We start from the raw sequence: 19,576 nt of genomic DNA on the forward strand, positions 1-19,576 counted from the left end.
TCAAAGAACAAGAAAGGGACTGACTCTAATCCTGTACTTTTAAGTCACTCTCAGTACAAGGATATTATTCCTGGTATTCATGATATTCAAAAGGAAAGGAAAAAAACAAACTGCTGTATTTTTTCCCTTATTCTTTAGTACAATTTTGAAATGGATGGGATGAAAAGTAGAGATTGAATACCATGACTGACGACACATACCTCCCCAAAAAAGGGTTGCTTAATGCTGTAAGGTCTCTTGAACAAGCAGTTTGCTACAGTGCCATTAAGATATAACTTCCGGAATTAAGAGATAATTGGAAAATATTGGTCACTGAACTATTCCTCTTAAGGTGATAATGCCAGGCCCTATGATATTACTAGCTTCACCAAGGAGAAGTGATATAGTATGTCTAAAGAAGATATTAGTAAAAACCACAAACTTCAGCTGTAAACCATCCCAGCAGAGAAATAGTAACTGGAAGTAAGATTTGGTCTGAAAAATCTTAGTATAATTAAGATCAAGTAGGAAATAAATTTGAACAATGAAAAGATAAGCTAAATCTGGTAATTTTAATATCTATATCTGGCAATTTTAGTATCTAAATAATTGAGAGCAAAACCTTAGAAATAACAGGATAAATCCTATAGAATCATTTTGCATGGCAGAACTTGAGTCAGCCAAATAAAATCAGACTGCAAAAGATTACTTTTCCTTATCAGTTCTTACCTGAACCTCTTTTAGTTCATCTTCAATTTTTCTTTTTCTTTCTTCTATTTCTGCAGCCTCTTCTGCTATCCGTTGTTTTATTTTTTCCATTTCTGCTTTCTGCTCACTAGCACTCTGTAAGAAAGAGAGATTATCTTTAGTTTTCAGATTTACACAGATTCTATTCTACTTACATTTCTCTTATTTCTTTTAGTCTTTATTATAATATAACTTGCACAGGACCAGTCACGCTGAAATATCTGAAAATATTTGATGAAAATTTAATTAAGAAAAATAAGCACTTAACCTCTGGGTTTAAGTTTATATTTATGTGACTAAATTAGATGGAACTTAAGCACCTACTGCTTTTATCATATCTCCTTCCCTTTCTTTACTGTACCATGGACAAGATTTGTACCTCTACTTTTGAGGCTCATACGACTTACAAAAAATGTAACATCTGATGTGACATTAAAATGTTAGAGGGCATTTACACTTTCTGCTAACCTAAATAATCAGAATTCTATAAACACTTTTTTGATGTCACTGGGCCATCATGTTTCATTATTCATGGTCTAGGCTTTGATTTTGTCCTACAATGTAATATCTGCTACCTGTGCAACATGTAACTCTACCAGACAACAGCAAATACAGATTTAAACAGAAATCAGGGAAAATGGGATAAAAATTCTCTGAGGCCAGCAGTGCATACAGCGCAGCAGGCAACATACCAAACCAATCACTTTTTCTATTATTCAAATACATGTACGCTAAGAAGATATAGAATATATAAAAGTATAAAAATGGCTAAAAATAGCAAGTAGCCTTATAAAAATGAGAAGTAAAGTACCTTAACAGCACTGTAAACCAAGTGTTTTGAGAGAGCAGGCATCTACTTTACTGCATACAGAAAATGTTTTTGCCTTTGAGCTTCTTTATTTAAGCTTGTTTCAGGCTGATCAGATTAAGCCAATGATAAAAAAAAAAACCATGCAATGAGAGCGGATTCATTATGGCTTAACCCATATTTATGATTTCTGGAAGTATCGATTTAGACATCCACTTTCCACATAATTCTTTTACTGAGATGAGAAAATACTATTAAAGAAATTTACCTCTTCAAAACCAGGTCTACCTCTGAGCTGAAGGATAAAAGTTCAAGGAGTTATAAGGACTAAGATATCACCTACCCTTCTTTGATGTTGCTCTCAAAGGACTGAATTTCATGAAATAAGTAGTTTCTAATAGATCCATAGAATTAATATGTAAGATTTATTACTTAAAATACTGCAACTCATCAATATTTTCTTTGAAGTCCTTATTTGTAAGAGACATTACAAAATGGATCAGCCTGCATTTATAAAGTTCTAGGAAACCTTTCAGTATTACTCAGGTGCAAAATTGACACTGATCTCTTCCTACTCAATCAATTCAAATATGATTTAAATTATCTAATTCTCCCTACCCTATTGCAAATTTTTTCAAGTCCCAGGGCTCATTCCTGGTAATTCTCTTAGACAACTTCTCTTAAAAAAACAGAAAGCAGAGGCAGTTATAGAGACAAAAAACAGAAAATGATTTTTTTTTCCACTGCTGATGTGATCGTATACAACACCTGCATAGATACTGTAATTTCCTGGAGGGCAGAATCAGCCTCATCCTGCTTAGTTTTGAGTAATACGCTTTGTTCTCCAGCTTTTCTGTTCAATTCATCTACCAGGGCTTTAGCTTCATTCAGCTTTGAAACACCTGCCTATAAAAGTTCATAAGAATTAATTGTCTAGCAAGAAATTGTAAACACATTTTAGCAAAGGTTCATTACAAGTAGTATATAAACACTAACGGTCACATAGACTAATATTTTTTCATTTTTCTTTATAAAACAGAGTGCATATTCCCAGTCTGCTGTAAACTCTGAGTCACGAGTATCCCATCATCCCTCACACTTGCTAACAGAGTTCTGACTGTATACGATTCACTTTCTGATCATTTCAAGGAAAATCTCAATAGATTTTACTGAGAGTTCAATTGTTTTCTTTGACTTTGCATGAAATTTATGTTACATATTTTCTCAACGTTATTTACAACATTTTCTTAATATTATTTAGCTCAAAAAGGAGATATGACACTCAATGTGTTACTGTAAGTTCTTTTACTGTATCAAAAAGCTGAAAACTAAATCTCAAATAGTAAGTTTTTAAAAGAATAGCAAATGGTACAGCATTTCAGCTGAGTTAACTGATATTACCTCTAAATATTATTTTCTCTCTAAAAGCAAATCTACAAAAATTAAACAAACTGAAATTAAACAAACTGAAATAAACTAGACTACCCTATTCTCCATATTTGTATATTCTCTAAGGAACATAGACGTACATAATCTAAAACCTCAAATACATTTTAGATTAACAAATTTCTTTATCAAGACTTTCTAAATGATTTGCTTCATGATAACAAGATGACAAAATTATTTCAAAATCTATTTGAAAATATTAACTGGAAGATATTTGATTTAGGATACATGTCTCTAATTTTCATGTAAATGATTACTTTTACTTAAACAGAGAAGTGAACAAGGACATGAGAGTTTATCACAAACAAATCATAGTCCAGTTGCAGTTATTTTCCAAATAAATAACAAAAAAAAATTTCTATCATGACAAACTTATGTCTTTGTAAGCTGCTTACTACAGAGATGGAAAAATATTAGCAGGCAGAATAAAAAGGGCAGACAGCACAAGGCAAGGAAGTTATATGCTTTTGACAGATGCTTATCCTGATAGCTCTTTTCTTTAAGAATAATTAGTCTGGCAAGTGGGGTTTCAGAACAGCAGTAAGGGTCACTGGGAAGAGGAGCTGAAAGGGAAGGGAAAAGATGGAAGTTACATGTCCTAAAGGATCATACAGATCTTCCTAGAAATGTATTATGAGAAAAAAAACAAGTACTGACAGGAACATACAAGTGAGTTTAAAAAATAAGCATGTTATGAAAATAGAACAGGAGTAACAGGTAGTGACATCTGTGAGATGAAGTGTATTTGGTGTAGAGCTGTGTAAAGTTTTGATGTGCAAAAAAGGAGTTTGAAATAGACTCCAAAATATAAAGTGAGGGTAAATCGCAGACAAGGGAATCTTGGCCAAAGTTACAGAAGAGCATCATGAGACCAATAATAGCTTGTCGAACTAGAAAGATGCAAGAATCACACAAAGAAGGAAGCTCTAGTAGAAATAAATGGATGGATTTTGGAGCTACAGGTGGAAAAATTATACAAGCAGAGAGGCAGGAGTACTTGCAATTACTATCAAAAAAGCATACCCATTCTGATACATATGAGGAAAAGTTAACAAAAAAAGGAACTATCCTTCACTCTACAAGGCATATGAACAAAGATGTGCGTTAAGACTCAGAGTAGTCCTCTCCTGAAACCACAGTATGAGTATATGCAGACAGAGGAAACCTCACACAACCATGCTAACAGCTACCACTCATAATACACAAGATATTTCCAAATGTGAGAGTATTTTGGAAAGCTGTATGTCAAAAATATTTTAAATACATACCTGCAAATGGTTCTGCTTTTTTATCAGCTCTCTTCTTTTACTGCTATTGATGATACTATATATACGAAGAAATGTCATATACCTGCTGGGGGTTGCTCCATACATTTTACATGATTCATGGATTGTAAAAAATGATTTCAGAAAATCAGAATCACCTGTTTAACATAATTTGATAGACAGAAAATAATATAATCATTCTTATCTCACATAAAATAACTAAGAGCAACACTATGTTTTTCTGACAAATTAATGATCAGTATATAAAACTGAATATATGCAGTGGTTGTTTGTGACAGAAGACACTGGGCTTAATGAACCGGGATGCACTTTCCAGACTAACGTTCCCATGTGAACAACGCCAAAGTCTGTGAATCTGCTTGCAAAACCTGCTCAGAGTACTTATGCTATCATCCATGCCCAACACAGCACTGAAATAGTGTGTTTAATAATAAGTAATAATAACCAAAGAACAGCCATGCTAATTTGCTCCATGAAAGTATTACCTGAATGTTTCTTCTTAAGTTCCTTATGTGCTTTCCCAGTCTTTTCTTGTTCATCTGAATCATTCAAAAGCATTTCAGGTATCTAAAAAATAAACATGATTTTTTTTGTACCAAAGATATGTAAAAAGAAAATTAAAGATTAAAAAAAAAAGAATTTAGTTGCTAATCTGTCTGACTGAAAAGACTGAAAATGATAACTTTATTCAGAATAAGGGATTTACAGAATAGTTATTGCTTTGAAAAGCTCAGTTCCTACATTCCCTGTAACTGATGATTGCCTGTTCTCTCAAACAGAGCAGCCTTTGCTGGCTGTAAGATGGAGCAGCTAATTCCCAGAGGATTCTTAGAATAACACAAATGCCAAATAAGTAACAAAGCATACAACTCAACAGGAAATCAGACCATGTTAAGCAAAGCTATTGTAAATACAACATCAGAATTAAACAATTCTTAATTCTAAGTCTTCAAAATTTTTTTTGTGGTCTAAGACGGAGAGTGGGCTTACCTTCTTATGTTATCAACTAACAATGCTGAAAATAAACAAGTATATTCAAAGATTTGGCCACATGATCAAATGATAACCACTAAGTATTGCTCAGTCTCCATGTAAAAAAAAATTTCTACTTAAGTGAAAACAATATTCTGAAAAACATTTTTTGACTGTGGACAGAGCTGGTCGAAACATTCTTGCCAAAATGAACTTTCAGTTTAGCACAGATATTTTAAATTTTACTATGTTTTTTCAGGAATATTTTTGAGGATATATCTTTGTCACCCCTGATCATAGACGGAGGCAGAAAGATGCACAAATTTAAAACATGAGTGTTAGGTTGAAAAACAACCTCTTGTAATGTATTTTCATTTTACAAGGGGATATGAAAAATTTCATTCATAATCTATGAAAGAATTTGCGCAAGTTTCAAAACCTCCTTTAGAGTGAAAACACCTTAAGAGTGACCAACATGTAAAAGTCACCTCCACACACAGGAAGTAGAACAGAGGCACAACTGCAGGCAGGGAAATCCCTGAAACCTGGTCAGAGAAAGGGAGACCATGCTCCAGCTACTCCCAGGGCTGTCACAGAAGAGCCATAATCCCAATGATCCAGATGTGAAACCCATCACAATGAGTCAACTGGAGAGGCCAGACCACTTTACAGACTGAGGGGGCTACTGCCTAAAGTGTATGGGGTTCATTAGAGGAATACAGATATTCTATATATGTACACATGTATATATTTCCCACTAACTGACTTTCATTCTGATCAGTCAGAGAGGAGAATAGGATGAGGTCGTTGGTGCTGTTTGTGTTTGTCTCAGTGTTGAGCGTCTCTCTCCATGTTGTCCTTTGGGGCTGGCAATATATATATATATGTGTAACGTGTACTGTATATATGTATTTGTGTGTGTGCCTACCGGGAATACATGTTAAGCTTTGCAACTGGTTGGACCTTGGGGCATGGAGCTGTGGCAGCCTCACCTACATCAGGGTACCAGGTTTGGCAACCTTCTAACATATAAAAGTACTATATATCCTTCTCAAACATATATTGTGAACATCCTGAAATAAGTAGATTTTGATCCTAAAAAGAACATAATGTCGCTATTCCATCAAGCAAAACACTTTACAAAGATTCAAGAATAACACAAGGTTTAAGAAGCAATCACAGGCCAACATTAGCATACAGCATACACATAACAAACCTAGTTTAAACTACTTGTCATGCACACTAATAATAGTGCATATCATCAGCATGGGCTAGTTGACCAAATCAGTTTGCTTGCAGGCTATTTGAACTTTTTTTGTGTTTAAATACTGCATTTGCTCAGAGTCAAAGTGAGCATTTTGTTCAACTCAGCCCACAACTAAAACAAAACATACCATAACTGGTGAAATAACACTGCTTAACTGTTCTGTATAATTTTCTGTCTTTACAGCACTGCACAAATAAACTAAATAAGCACAGTGACAATTGTTCCTTCACTAATTTAGATACTTTTTTCTTCTTTACCAGAGCTCAGTTATATAGAGGTATTCTTTTAAACAAATGGAATATTTACAAAATATCAGCTGAGTATACAAACAAATAAATCTTCTAAAATTATTAAAGGGCTTTTTTCAAACACTGACTTTACCCTTGCTTTAGCTGAAAAGTATGTGAACATAGAAAGATGGCATTCCCAAAACAGAGCTACTAATGTTCACTACTTCTGCTACTTTCCTTTTACCTTTTTCATACTGTTTTCAGACCAGCTTTCCATCCACAAGACCTGACATTTCTTGTACAGTGCTGGATTACTTTCACAATTTATTGCAAAATTTAAATTAGTGGAATCCATGATCAAGACAACATGCAGATTCTGTTGGATCCCTAAAGGAAATACAACATATTTAAGTATGTAGTAGATTAGCAATCTGACTACACAATAGACTTATTGCCAATACAAGTAAGTTTACTGACCTGACTGACATTTAAATACTTATCACAAAACAATTTCTGAAAAAAGATACTATTACACTACACACTATGGCAGCAATGTTTATAAATGTAACTTAAGAAAGAAATTAATTCAATGTCATACACTGTCACTGTGTATATCACAGTATCTTTTTTCTTTAGAAGAGCTGGCAGTATTTAAGTGGTTACCACTTGTTTACTTTCTAAACAATATAGAGACAATTAGAAGTACTTCCTGGGCCCTTGAGTACAGCCACCAATTTCTGTTTCAGTCACATTCTTCTGTCTATTTCTGAACTATTTTATCTCCCTGTTGGTCTAAGAAAGAAGCACAAATATTTAGGAAACCTCTCTGTAAACATAAACTTTCTTATGACAACTCAAAATCCAAAGTGATTTGTTGGCATAATCATTTTTCCTGAACTTAATTAACAAATAGAGGGAGACTCTGTTATTACATATACAATCTAAACAAACTAGAAAAGAATGAAGACACGTGCTTTCTTCCATATGACTTTCAACAGCAGAATTCATAACAGCTTTGCAGAACATGGATACAAAATTTCAGACAGAAGAGCAATTTTTAAGCTGAAGGTTGTATTCCCTCAAACACCACGCTATAATCATTATTCCCTCCTGTATTTTAATAACTACCTGAAAGTTAAAAATGTACACAAAAGAGAGACCATCTACAGCAATTATTTGTTCATTATTATACCACTTTTTTATCCTTCTGTAATTAATAAATTATGTAATTCTGATCACATACTGTACGTGAAATAGTTGAAAATTGGCCCTGTAAATCCATCTTGTGAAGCTTGATCCTTCAGAGGAGATAGCAAGGGTTCCAATTCTTCTATTTTATATAGGCCTGGAACTTCTCCTATTTGAAGAATGAATTTAAAATGTCAATCAAACACACCAGAATTCTTCAAATTCCTTTAAACAGTCAGTCTAGTGAATTTCAGTGTGGCAGTATTTACCTCCATACTTCCATCGCAAATGATATCATTAAAACAACAAACCAAATGATAGTGATTTCATTTAACAACCTACTTTATATTACTGAAACATACTTTCATCAGCTCAGTCAAACCTACCCAAAGATAGTGATCTTTATCAAACAAATCAAAACAGACTTCATAATGCATCCAAAAACAGAAAAACAAAGCAGAATAGTTATCTAGCTCCTCTTGGGTCTCAGACTCAGTCACAGTGATTTAGCATTGCAAGACAAAAATCTGGTACTGTAAGAAGACTTGACTTTGCACCTGTGAGCCACCTTCTAAACTACTGTAGTTTTCCAGTCAATGCTTTATCTCAAATTAATTTTAATGGTGATTGACCCATCATACTAGACTGAAAACTGCAATGTAAAAATCATAGAGCTTTTTCTTTTTTCTTTTGTTTTTGGAGGGGTACAGAGAGACAAGGCAAGCAAAGGAGATTCATAGAACAAAAAATAGAGCCTGTCCAAAAGCAGTTAGTAAGTCAGATTTAGTCCTTCAATGATCTCTTTGGTCATGCAACAAAGCTAGATAAGGAAATAAAGTCACTTTTTATTTGGTATTATTATTATTATTTATTATCTTGTTACTTTTGGAAGCTGAAGAATAGGACCCAATCTGTATCATATAGTGAAACACTGAGACAACTCTAAATTGTAACAAATAAGAAGGCATTACCCATTCTTAATTTAAAAAAGGAAGTTATAGCGCAGGATACACAATTATTTTGCTATTACAGTACTTCAGAGACTTTTAAAATAAGTTACTTCATTTGCAAATCTGAGGATTTGAAAGCACCCCTACTGTAGGGTTGCTTGGAGGATAGCTGAGTTGTTTCAGGTACAGGAAGCATTCTAGCTACAACAGCACAGAAAGCTAATTAACCCCTCTGGCTTGGCTATTTCTAGGATGGATACAAGGTTAGAAACCATCATCTAATTCTGCCCCATTGAACTAATTCTGTGTAGTAAAAATAGCACCATAATCTTTTTGCACTTGTCTGACCGGAAGAAAGTAAACTGTTGACCATCTCAAGGAATGTGGAGTGAACAAACTGATAGTCTTCAAGCAGTAATACCACCTGTTGTGCTTCAATGCCAGCAAGCTCCATCACCTAGAAGCAGATAAAATATTTTAATCTCAGTATATGGAATAAGGGTATTGTTTCATAGGAGAATGATAATCTCTCCATGATTATATATTACATATATATTTTTCCTGAAGCATCTAGGTTGTTATGTTTATACATCTACAAAAGATTACCTCAGTTATCTGAGGTATCAAATATAAAGAACATTCTACCTAGATGCATAGCTTGGTAATGAAAAAATAATTAGAACAGATTCTTTCCTAGAGTATATTAATGTTCCAAATGTTAAGCAATTGCATCATCCTCTTGCATGGGCTTAGCTCTGAAATTTTCTTTAACTGTTCTGAAGGAATTGGCAACTCTTGATTCAAAATTTCCATTTCTTTTTAAATAATGTGTACACTTTCATAAATCACTAAAATTTTATTTGATTCAACTACTGTACCAGGCAGATCCTATTAGGGACAGAATATGGAGATAAACCTTTCAAATTCACATAGGCTTAGATTTCATAACGTGCACAACACTGAGAACAAGGGTTCAGGTATTCAAAAAAAGAGAGTTTTAGACACTTACTACAGAGAATAGTATGTACATCTGAGCACTGAGAACTTTTAAAAATCTGTTTTTTCATTTAGACCATTCGCATTATGCTTTTCTTAAAACAGCTCCTACACACAATACTTATTTTGTGTCCTTTGAAATTCCCATAACCAATTTTTTTTAAACACAGCCTACAAAACAACAAAATGTAAGACACTGAGTGACTTACATGTTTAAGATCATTTTTGAATTGCTTCAGTTCATAGCCTCTGGAAATTTTGGGAGTAATCAGAACAGCTCCATGCATATGACTAACTAATGACGTAACCGTTCGACGACCTACACCACTCCGTCCTGCCAAAAGGAGCGATCCTCCAGGAAAACTTAACACTCTGTCCACTCTGGACATATAATTGATGACTTCTTGGAACAGTAAAATCTCAATCTCTTTTTTGTCTCGCCCATAATGGGTAATACCCTATTAAAAAAGAAACAAAGAAATTTATTCATTCATAATAAATATAAGCAGTAAGATAGGAAAACATCCAACATTTAGAAGTTTAGAAATGAAACATTTGAAAGCTTAAGAGACAATGCTAATATTCTTTACAAATAAATTATTTATGTGATAGAATTTAGATACCTTGCTTGACCTTATTCAACAATGAACAGATCACATTATCTTGGTAAGGAAATTGTACAACCTCTTCAGCACCAGGTCACCCTAGAATTCTTTGATATATTGAAATAGGAATATATCACTCAATTAATTAAAAACAAATATAGGGCTGGAATGACATTTGATCTGTGACTTTGACTACAGATTAATACTGTCATAATTTAGAACACTTTTAGGCTGCTAATGCCTGCCTAACTTTAATTATGGGATTTCCCAGCCAAACATATATAAGATCAGATCCCAAGATTAAATTCTGGCCTTACTATACTTAACTAAACCTCAGCTTTGAAGTCCATCACAATTGTGCAATCAGAGAAAAAATAAACTCTTTGATTACTGAGGCTACTGAACTTCACTGCCCACAGACTGTATTGACCACAACTGGGCAATTAGGGAGAGAGGAAGAAGTTTCCCATCTGCAAAAGCAGCCCATCAAATTTTACCAATAAAGGGCAGATGACCTCAGATCTCTCATCTAAAAATCAGATGAGATTAGTAGAGTTAACATGCCTGCATTTCTTCTTCAGTTTCATTTTGCGCACTTTGCTGTTTAAAAGCATGACAAATCTCCAAGCTATATATTTGCATCTCTTTAAACAGAAATTACTTTAGGAAATTACTAATTTATAAAGGAAACATTTTGTAAAACATTGCAATACTCAAAAAAATGCATAAACATAAATGTGTATCAGTGTTTCTCAAAACACTGTCCATCAGATTGTGGTAAGTCACCAGCAAATGACACTTAGGCCCTTCCATTAAAGCAACCTTGCTGCATGATAATTCCTCCTGCCTGCCACATAGCATGACAGACTTTCGCTCATTTGACCAAACACAAGAGATGAATCCTCAATCAAATAGCAGACCTCATCCTAAACCTGGCATCTTCATGCTACTTCCTGCAAAAAATGTCCTAGAATTGCTGCTGTATATTTTTGAAATTAGAGTTGTATTTGTATATATTCCTTAATCTTGACTCACTTTTTTAATAATATCTTTCAGATCTGCTGAGTTTAGCCTGCCAAGTGGCCTCCCATGTGGTGGTAATGCCTGTCCTGGAGCAATGAATGCCTCATGACAAGCTCCCCAAGTTACATAGAAGATATCTGTGAAAATAAAAGGAAACATTTAGAAGCACAGGTCCTCAGCTTACATGGAAACTGATTTTATCAGACTGATTGGATTAGGTAGTTCCTAATCAAATATTTCAAGTTCATGTAATATGTCTTAAATGCTTTACCTGCCATATTGTCCAGAACATCTGAGCCCCAGTCACCTTGAAACACTTTCATTAAAACATTATCAAACACAGAGAGTTCTTTCATGCCAACAATTTTGTCACGGAACAAACGATGTGCTTCATAAGCAACAATTTCCAACACATAGTCTACAGTTTGTGTTGATGATCCTACAAAAATTTTATAGAGAGGTTTAAGTTTATATTTTTATAATAAATTCTGTACTTCTCAAATTTTCCATTTCAAAATATGAGATCGAAAATGAGTAAGTGAGATTACGTACCACCAGGAGAGCATCAATATGGAAGACATAAGAGAAAAAAGCAAACATTATGAAGTGATTAAGAATGTTTTAATGTATCATTACAAGATAAAATTAAAGACATATTGTTAAAACAAATTCTCCAGTTTAGTGCCAGCATCCTATTGGAAATGAACAAGGGGATGTACACAGAATCGAAACAAACAATAACAAAATATCCAGCAATAAAAACAAACAAACAAAAAATAGGGGAGACTGTTTTAAAGGAGCAAGAGAAAGAGTGATAATAAGTAGTACAGTAATAATAAATCCCCCAAATAGGTAGTGTCTCTTATAAAAGGCCATTGGACTATAAAAAACTTCAACATTCCTCTCAGAAATAAGAAGCCAAGTGAGATGAAATTCAGTGAGGAGTAAATGACATGCTGTATTGTTCATCACTGGAAAAACACAAGCATCTATCACCTTCAGATACAACAATTCATCCTAAACAGGTTGAGATTACCTATGCATTGACTGTCAGTGTAACTTTTCTGCCATCATTTGAGCTACACTGATTTATACCATCTGAAGATCCAAAAAATATTAATGGAATATGAGCAAAACATTCTTATCAGTTTTATAAGTGTTAAGCCACCTCTCTAGGCAACCCTTTGCACCAATTAATGTAACAAATAAAATATAATAAGGAGTAGCTGTTCATGATCTGGTAATAATACCAATTTCAAAGGAAGGATGAAAAGAAAACAGAAAAAAGCCTATGTTGTCTATTTGGAAAAGCACCCAAAATTAAACACATTTTGCCTTTCCCAAAGTTAAGAAAAGAACTTTGAGACTGGACTGTAATTATCAAGCATTCCGAGATCATGAGAATATTTAGGCTTTATATAGATATTTATAAATATTTATATAGATGAGGTAGATTTCTATATGTTTATGGGTTGTGATATTCCTCTTTTGTAAGTAGGTCATAGATGATGTTGTTCTACAGTCACCTCACCAGGTATATACAACCAAGTATATAAAGAGAACCATCAGTGGCAAGCCTCTGGGAATCCAAAAGTTGTGTCATCAAAAAAAAAAGAGGGGAGGGGAGGGGAGTAATGAGGAAACTACAGGTTCCTACAGAAAAGAACACAGTCCCAACCTCCTTCCTTCCCTTAATCTACAAATAGCTCCCACATGTGTTTTAAAACACTATATAGGTTTTTATATTTTTTTGCTCCATGTTACAGAACAAATTGTTAGACTATTTTTTTTTTCCTCAACTGAGTTACAGACTGTTCATGATTTAAAAGGAGTATAGTAGGTGAACAAGTTGCAACAGCAAGATCAACATCAAAAATATCTTGGGATATTTTAGAAATGCTTTATCATTGAAAATAGAATAGGTGACTTACCACCTGCTAAATCATATCTGAATAAACCAAGAACCCACTGAGTAAGAATACATGGTGTAAAGAGGTAATGACTGTGATCATCGACTGTGAATTTCACCCGTACCTAAAAACAGAAGTCAAAAAAAGACGTGTTAAATTCTATAACCACTTGGAAATGTAGATTTAACTTCTTCTAAAATACCATATAAATTAGGTTTGTATTAAGACTGCATATTTAGACATTTTACTAATGCATTTAGTTTTTTTGAAAAGTGCAAAGATGAATAGTGCAAATTCAGTTTTCTCAATACAGAAGGATTTCTCCTAATTATAACATTCCTTCTGTACTATTTTTGAAGCAATCAACAACTGCATATGTTACCTAGGACTTTCTCAGTGTAGCATTATTACACCTAGCACAAAATCTTTTCAAAACAATAAATCTTACCAAATATAAAATGCAAAAGAAATATAAATGTGTAATAAAAAACTACATAAATGAATAACATTCCTTCATTACAAATGACTTATCATAGAAACACTCAGTCTTTCTCAAAGACGATATTTGAATTTCAACTTTAATTGAAAGAATAACTGTCATCATCAGTTATTTAATTCTGGTGTGATGAAATTTAAATTTAGATTTTTTAGAATACTTTGATAATATCATATGAAACTCATGCTACTTGGTGCCTACTAACTGGTGGCTATACCGCACTCTGGTCATAAAGACCAGTTTTTTTAATATGGTTCTGTATAGATGGGGACATTCTCAGAACATACAGTAAGCTCTTACACACCCATCCCACCTACCACAGTAAGACTATTTACAGGATTAAGAGAAGTAAGTATTTAAGTGTTTTGCTAGGCAAAGGTTGCTAAAATTTTGAGTGAGAAGCAAAAAATGCTTTGTGTGCCTAAACACCTATTTTTAACTGCGTAAAAATTTTAATAGGTAGTCTTTGATGTGCACAAGGGAGTATCCTCATAAATCTCTTTGGCATTTATATAGCATTCATAATACCTGAGCACACAACAATCTTTAAAGTATGTTATCTCCTCATCTAGTGTAACATGATGAAAGGAGGAAAATACCACTATCTACATTTTATAAATCAGGAACTGAAAGTATATATACGTTAAGGCACTTGCCAAAGTAATACAATAAATTTGTGGCAAAGCAAGAGCGCTTAATGCTCTCTGTTTGGTTCTAATATCTAGGAGTCTCTGTAAATATATAGCTATTTAATGCCGAGATCAATCTTACAGAAAAGATAAAACTTTAATACTGATAAAACTTTAATCTCTTGTTAATATCCAAGCTAACGATTAAACAACATTTTTATTTCTGAATTCTCCATCTCCAAGAAAAAGAAGTCAATTTTCTATACCTGCTCATACACTTGAACCATAGATCCAGCTAGCTGATGTATTTTTGGTAAAGAACCCCAGGCAGGGTGATTCTTTAGGTTTTTCTGTAGTACAGGTTCCAAGTAGGCACTATAAATAGTTTGCAGTTGGTCTCTCTCTGGATAGCTACATTGAAAAAAGACAGAAGAAAATTACTTAATTTCATTCTTAATTTCCTTATTAAAAACAAAAAGTTTCACATTTATATCAACAAGTCCCATGAATTTTAAATGGATAAGACCTCCACCCAGCAGCTAAGTAACAAAATTTCTTTTTATTGCTATAGGCAACCCTCATAAATTTTCTAAATATATCTTAATATGTGCTCAAACTTAACAAAACTTCTTTTCAATTTCTCTAATCCTGTAAACAAACAGCACCTTAACATAAAGCTGCAAAACAGTAGCTTACTGAAAGCAAAATCATCCAACAGGAAACACATTTCAAATACTTCACTACAATAGGTAGCTACAGATTGTTCTTTAACTAGTTTCTAAAGCCAAGAGGCACCAAATACAATACCAAATCTGAAGATCCCAAAATATTATAAAACATGAAGGACTCGAAAATCCCAAAAACAATCACAGACCTCATCTTTGTATAAACTTAATTCAGTAAGAGCACAAATAGAGGCTAAATCTGAGTTTTCAAGTTAAACGAGTTTCCACATACTTACTCAATTGCACAAATACGAACAATAGAAGTAAACCTGGTAGTAAGTTTATGCCTTCCTAACGTTCCCCCAGCAGACATGGAAGCCACAATTTGGATGTTTTCTAAACCAACCCATTCCAGGTTTTCATCATAAAATCCCTGGTATGTCAGAACCTTTAATAAAAAAATAAATATTTTATTAAAAGATAATCAATAAGGTATCTTACAAAAAAAAAAAACATTAATGAGAAGTATACTACTATTACTGATTTCTTAATTGCCAGCAGTATGCTCAGTCCCCGTGCCTTTTTCCATAATAGAGTCTAAAATGTTAATTCTCAAGCAATTCTAAAATCCTGTTAACAAAAGTCAGTGTCACATGTTGTGAGGTCAAAGGAAAAGCCAGCGTAGGCTAGAATTGTCCATAGTTAGCCAATAACTCTCCCTGGAGATGAGTATCTAACATAAAGTAAGAATACTGGTTTCTCGTCTTTAACAGGAAAGTAGGCAGTAGGCATCAATGATAGGAAAGCACCGAAAACTTAATTCTGACCAAATCTTAAGTAAGTGTTGAATGGTTTTATATCTGAAAGAAAAAAATTCTACTACAAAGGAACAGATCCAGAAAAGGAAATGGATAATACACAAACTGTATAAATGAATAAAAGAAAAAAAAAAGTGGTGGCTTATGGTACCCCGAGGACCTTAATGAAACGTGCAGGAAAAGAAAGGGAGTATGATAGGCAGGAGAAGTTATCAAAATCCCCTTGAAGTTATTTTAAATATTACACTTGGGCTTCCAGTCTATACTGATAAAAGAATTATGTCACATCATTAACTTACACTGTCAAGTATTGCTTAGATTATAACCCATTGGGGGAAGCACTGTCTTTATTAACGGCTACAAGCCCAATAAAAATGTTACCTTAGTTCCGGCTGACACCTATATATTCTATCAAACTACAAATAAAAATAATGTCAATACAAATGCAGGATGTTAACTCTGAAAATGACCAACGTAGGTATTTACTAACTACACTTAACTATTCCAGTATATATATAATTCTCTTTAAAAATAACTATTATCTATTTCAAAGATATAAGAGCTCACCTGCTGCAGAAAAGCCACGAGAGTGCTGGTTCCCCATTTATCAGGTTTGGGCAGGTTGATATCCTTTAAGTACAAAACAAGCCTTTCACAGTCCTTTGGTCTGTATACTCGCCCCGTGTTTGTACTGATTACAATGCAAGTTTGACTTAATTTTTGCAGAAGATGTTGAGAGGTAGTTTGTGCACTGCAGTGAATGGTAGCAATCTGCGTGGATCGGAGTTGAGAAAATGCGTAACGAAGCAACATCCTAACAAAGAAAATGTGTACATACATATGAGCATTAACAAATACGTAAATGTGTTAAAAATACTGTGTATCCAAAGATATTTTATAATTTTTGAATTAAAACACATACACTGCACACTGTGTTAATAAAATAGGTGTTGCAGATGCTGAACTAAACATTCAGGCCTTTAAAATGGCATTATTTTCCATTCAAGAAATTCAATAAAATAGTAGCATAGAGCCTCATGAAATAACCACCTAGTCTTTGAGAAACAATACATTGAAACTGCCAGATCACTATACTTTCACAGAGTTTGGTGGAAGTCAACAGGCCTCTGCAGAAAAGCCTCAACAGTCTACATACACATTTGAGAAAGTAGGATCAAGATTTTGTTCTTAAGGATAAAAGAAGAAAGTAGTTAATAACCTTTTCCTCTTACAAATCATAATCCTTTGGAGCCACAGTATAACTCTTTATCCACATCATTTATTATCAGGATTCCAATGGCAGTACAAAAATAAGCACTTGTGAACAGTACCTAACAAACAATTTCTCTTCGGATAACAATCTAAATTCCTGATAAAAATCAATGAATTGTACAGACCCTGGAAGGCCAGCAAGAGACTGAACCCACCTAAATAAGAAATCTAAAAGAGGCAACAGGATGAGTTAAATTCAGTTTCCTGCACCACGGAATCCAGTCCCACTTGAAATCAGATCAGATACCTCATGTGCCTTACAGATACTGCTCCATAATGGCATAGGTCTTCCTAAGGCCCTGTTTCATAGTTATAAGCCTCATATGGATGCCTCACATACACTGTGGCCTGTCAAATGGTACTACATGCCATGTGTAAGCAGTTGAATTGAGCCTGAGCTCTCTCTGGAGATCTTCCAAAGAATTTACCTATTTGCCACTGTAGAAGAATTATTTCAGATTTTCTGCAACTAAGAATCAGAAAATCATATGAAAAATGCATTATTACAAAATTTTATACACTTTATCACATAGGAAGAAACATATTTTGCTTAAAATAGGAAATATTTTTTACCCTTTTCCACATCCTTCAGGACCGACAAGAAGAAATGGCTGTTTATTGTTAAAATCTAGCCAGGGTCTAAAGTAATCTAAACCTCTCTGCATGTCAGGGGTTTGGATGACAGGAAGTGCTTGGAGATTACTGAAGTCTTCAGCTGTTAGATTTTCAGGTTTTTTCAGTTGATATGTCATTAGCTGTCCAGTACCAGTATCATAATATGTGTCCAGGGGCTTTCTGGGATCTGGTGGAGATTCTCGTGCCCAGCTGAAGATCTTTAAAAAAAATAAAGCATCTGTTAAATTCATATTCCTGATGACAAGATCTACAATTTCAAGTTCATCTAAAGAATGTTTGAAGCATACTTTCATAAAATCAAGCATTTAATTCTCGCATTTTATAACCTTAAATCTTCCTTTGAAATGTTAATTGATCATGTTATGCATATGCTTTATGATAAAGTCCTTAACTAAACAGTAACATACTATTTTTCCACAATATAAACAACATGAAATTAACTCTGCATTTAGCAAAGCAACATTTGTAATAATATTTATCACACAAACAAGATAACTCATTCACATGCATCAATAGCTAATTCCAGAGCCTGAGTCCAAACCTAGACCATCTTAGCTCCCAGACCGCCTTTTGGAAGGAAACATTTAATTCACTCCAACACAGAACCCAAATGTAACTGGGGAGATAACAGTCTCCAGGAACCGCTTTCTATAGGCAGTATGGACCACTATAACCACATAGTTTTCCAACACTGTCTCCATAGTCTTCATGCTCACATGTATCTACACAAGACAGTACCATACCGCAGCACATACAACACACAATGCTCATTTAATCCTCTACATAATGCTGTGAGATACCTCACAGATGAGGTGTACCACAGCCCCCAACATTATTTCAGGCATTCTGAACAAAAAAAAGACACAAAAAATAACTCTTGTGGAGTCAGAGATGCAGTATGGACACACACTGCTCTGGAGGAACCTTGCATAAACAGTACGAACAGAGGCCATTCTATATGATTGTGTAGCACCAAGGGATTGCTATCTTGGCTGGACCCACTTGGCAGTGTAGACATCACCTTTGCCTGTAACACACAAAACCTCTCTCTACTTCCGAGATACTTCCCTACAAACAACACAGACTGCAAACAAATTAGAATACAAAAATTCTGCTATTGTAAATCTGTAGTGCTAGAGGATAGAAAATAACTAACCCTTCTAACGTGTACTGAGAAGTTTTTGATAAACTTGCTGAAAAAGATTACCTGTTTTGTAAATTCTTGCCGTGATTTCATGTTGAGATTGCCACCAAGACCCCGTAACAAGTTAATAATAAACTGCCCACGATCAGTACATCCACGTAGATGCGACAGCCCATTCATCACAGTTCCAACTAGACTTGTTTCTACCACATAGTCATTCTGTAAATTTTAAGTTGTAGTAGATTTAAGCATAGTCTTAACAATAATATGCATTGTTCACAGAGTATTATTCATTGATGAAATATCTGAACATCACTCTTGTTCTAGAAAATTCACCTGATGTGAAATTATTTTTAAGCATTGACTTGAAAGTTTTGATTCCAACCTACTTATTGACATCATTTATGATAAGCCATCCAAACATACAGATTATGAGACTCTACCAGAAATCAACATAACTGTACATTGGAAATCTCGCTTGTAAATGGATTCTTTGTTTGTAGATTTTG

The 19,576-nt window shown here is 34.0% G+C and overlaps 1 protein-coding gene across 6 annotated transcripts in view; it reads right to left on the reverse strand.

Annotated features, from left to right (window-relative positions):
* DYNC2H1 (dynein cytoplasmic 2 heavy chain 1) overlaps nucleotides 1-19,576 on the reverse strand; it is a 186,503-nt gene that overhangs the window by 130,197 nt on the left and 36,730 nt on the right. For all 6 annotated transcript variants that reach the window (XM_064505084.1, XM_064505083.1, XM_064505085.1 and 3 more), the window contains exons 41-56: nucleotides 19,131-19,286; nucleotides 17,861-18,120; nucleotides 16,583-16,829; nucleotides 15,494-15,645; nucleotides 14,799-14,943; nucleotides 13,429-13,531; nucleotides 11,769-11,936; nucleotides 11,510-11,634; nucleotides 10,079-10,327; nucleotides 9,222-9,330; nucleotides 7,979-8,092; nucleotides 6,980-7,122; nucleotides 4,752-4,833; nucleotides 4,249-4,403; nucleotides 2,303-2,440; nucleotides 709-822 (exon numbers count right to left, since the gene is read on the reverse strand). In XM_064505084.1, coding sequence (XP_064361154.1) covers nucleotides 709-822; nucleotides 2,303-2,440; nucleotides 4,249-4,403; nucleotides 4,752-4,833; nucleotides 6,980-7,122; nucleotides 7,979-8,092; nucleotides 9,222-9,330; nucleotides 10,079-10,327; nucleotides 11,510-11,634; nucleotides 11,769-11,936; nucleotides 13,429-13,531; nucleotides 14,799-14,943; nucleotides 15,494-15,645; nucleotides 16,583-16,829; nucleotides 17,861-18,120; nucleotides 19,131-19,286 — 2,460 coding nt within the window. The remainder of the gene's footprint in view (nucleotides 1-708; nucleotides 823-2,302; nucleotides 2,441-4,248; nucleotides 4,404-4,751; nucleotides 4,834-6,979; nucleotides 7,123-7,978; nucleotides 8,093-9,221; nucleotides 9,331-10,078; nucleotides 10,328-11,509; nucleotides 11,635-11,768; nucleotides 11,937-13,428; nucleotides 13,532-14,798; nucleotides 14,944-15,493; nucleotides 15,646-16,582; nucleotides 16,830-17,860; nucleotides 18,121-19,130; nucleotides 19,287-19,576) is intronic.

Source organism: Dromaius novaehollandiae, chromosome 1, assembly GCF_036370855.1.
Source record: "Dromaius novaehollandiae isolate bDroNov1 chromosome 1, bDroNov1.hap1, whole genome shotgun sequence".
Lineage (NCBI taxonomy): Eukaryota > Metazoa > Chordata > Aves > Casuariiformes > Dromaiidae > Dromaius > Dromaius novaehollandiae.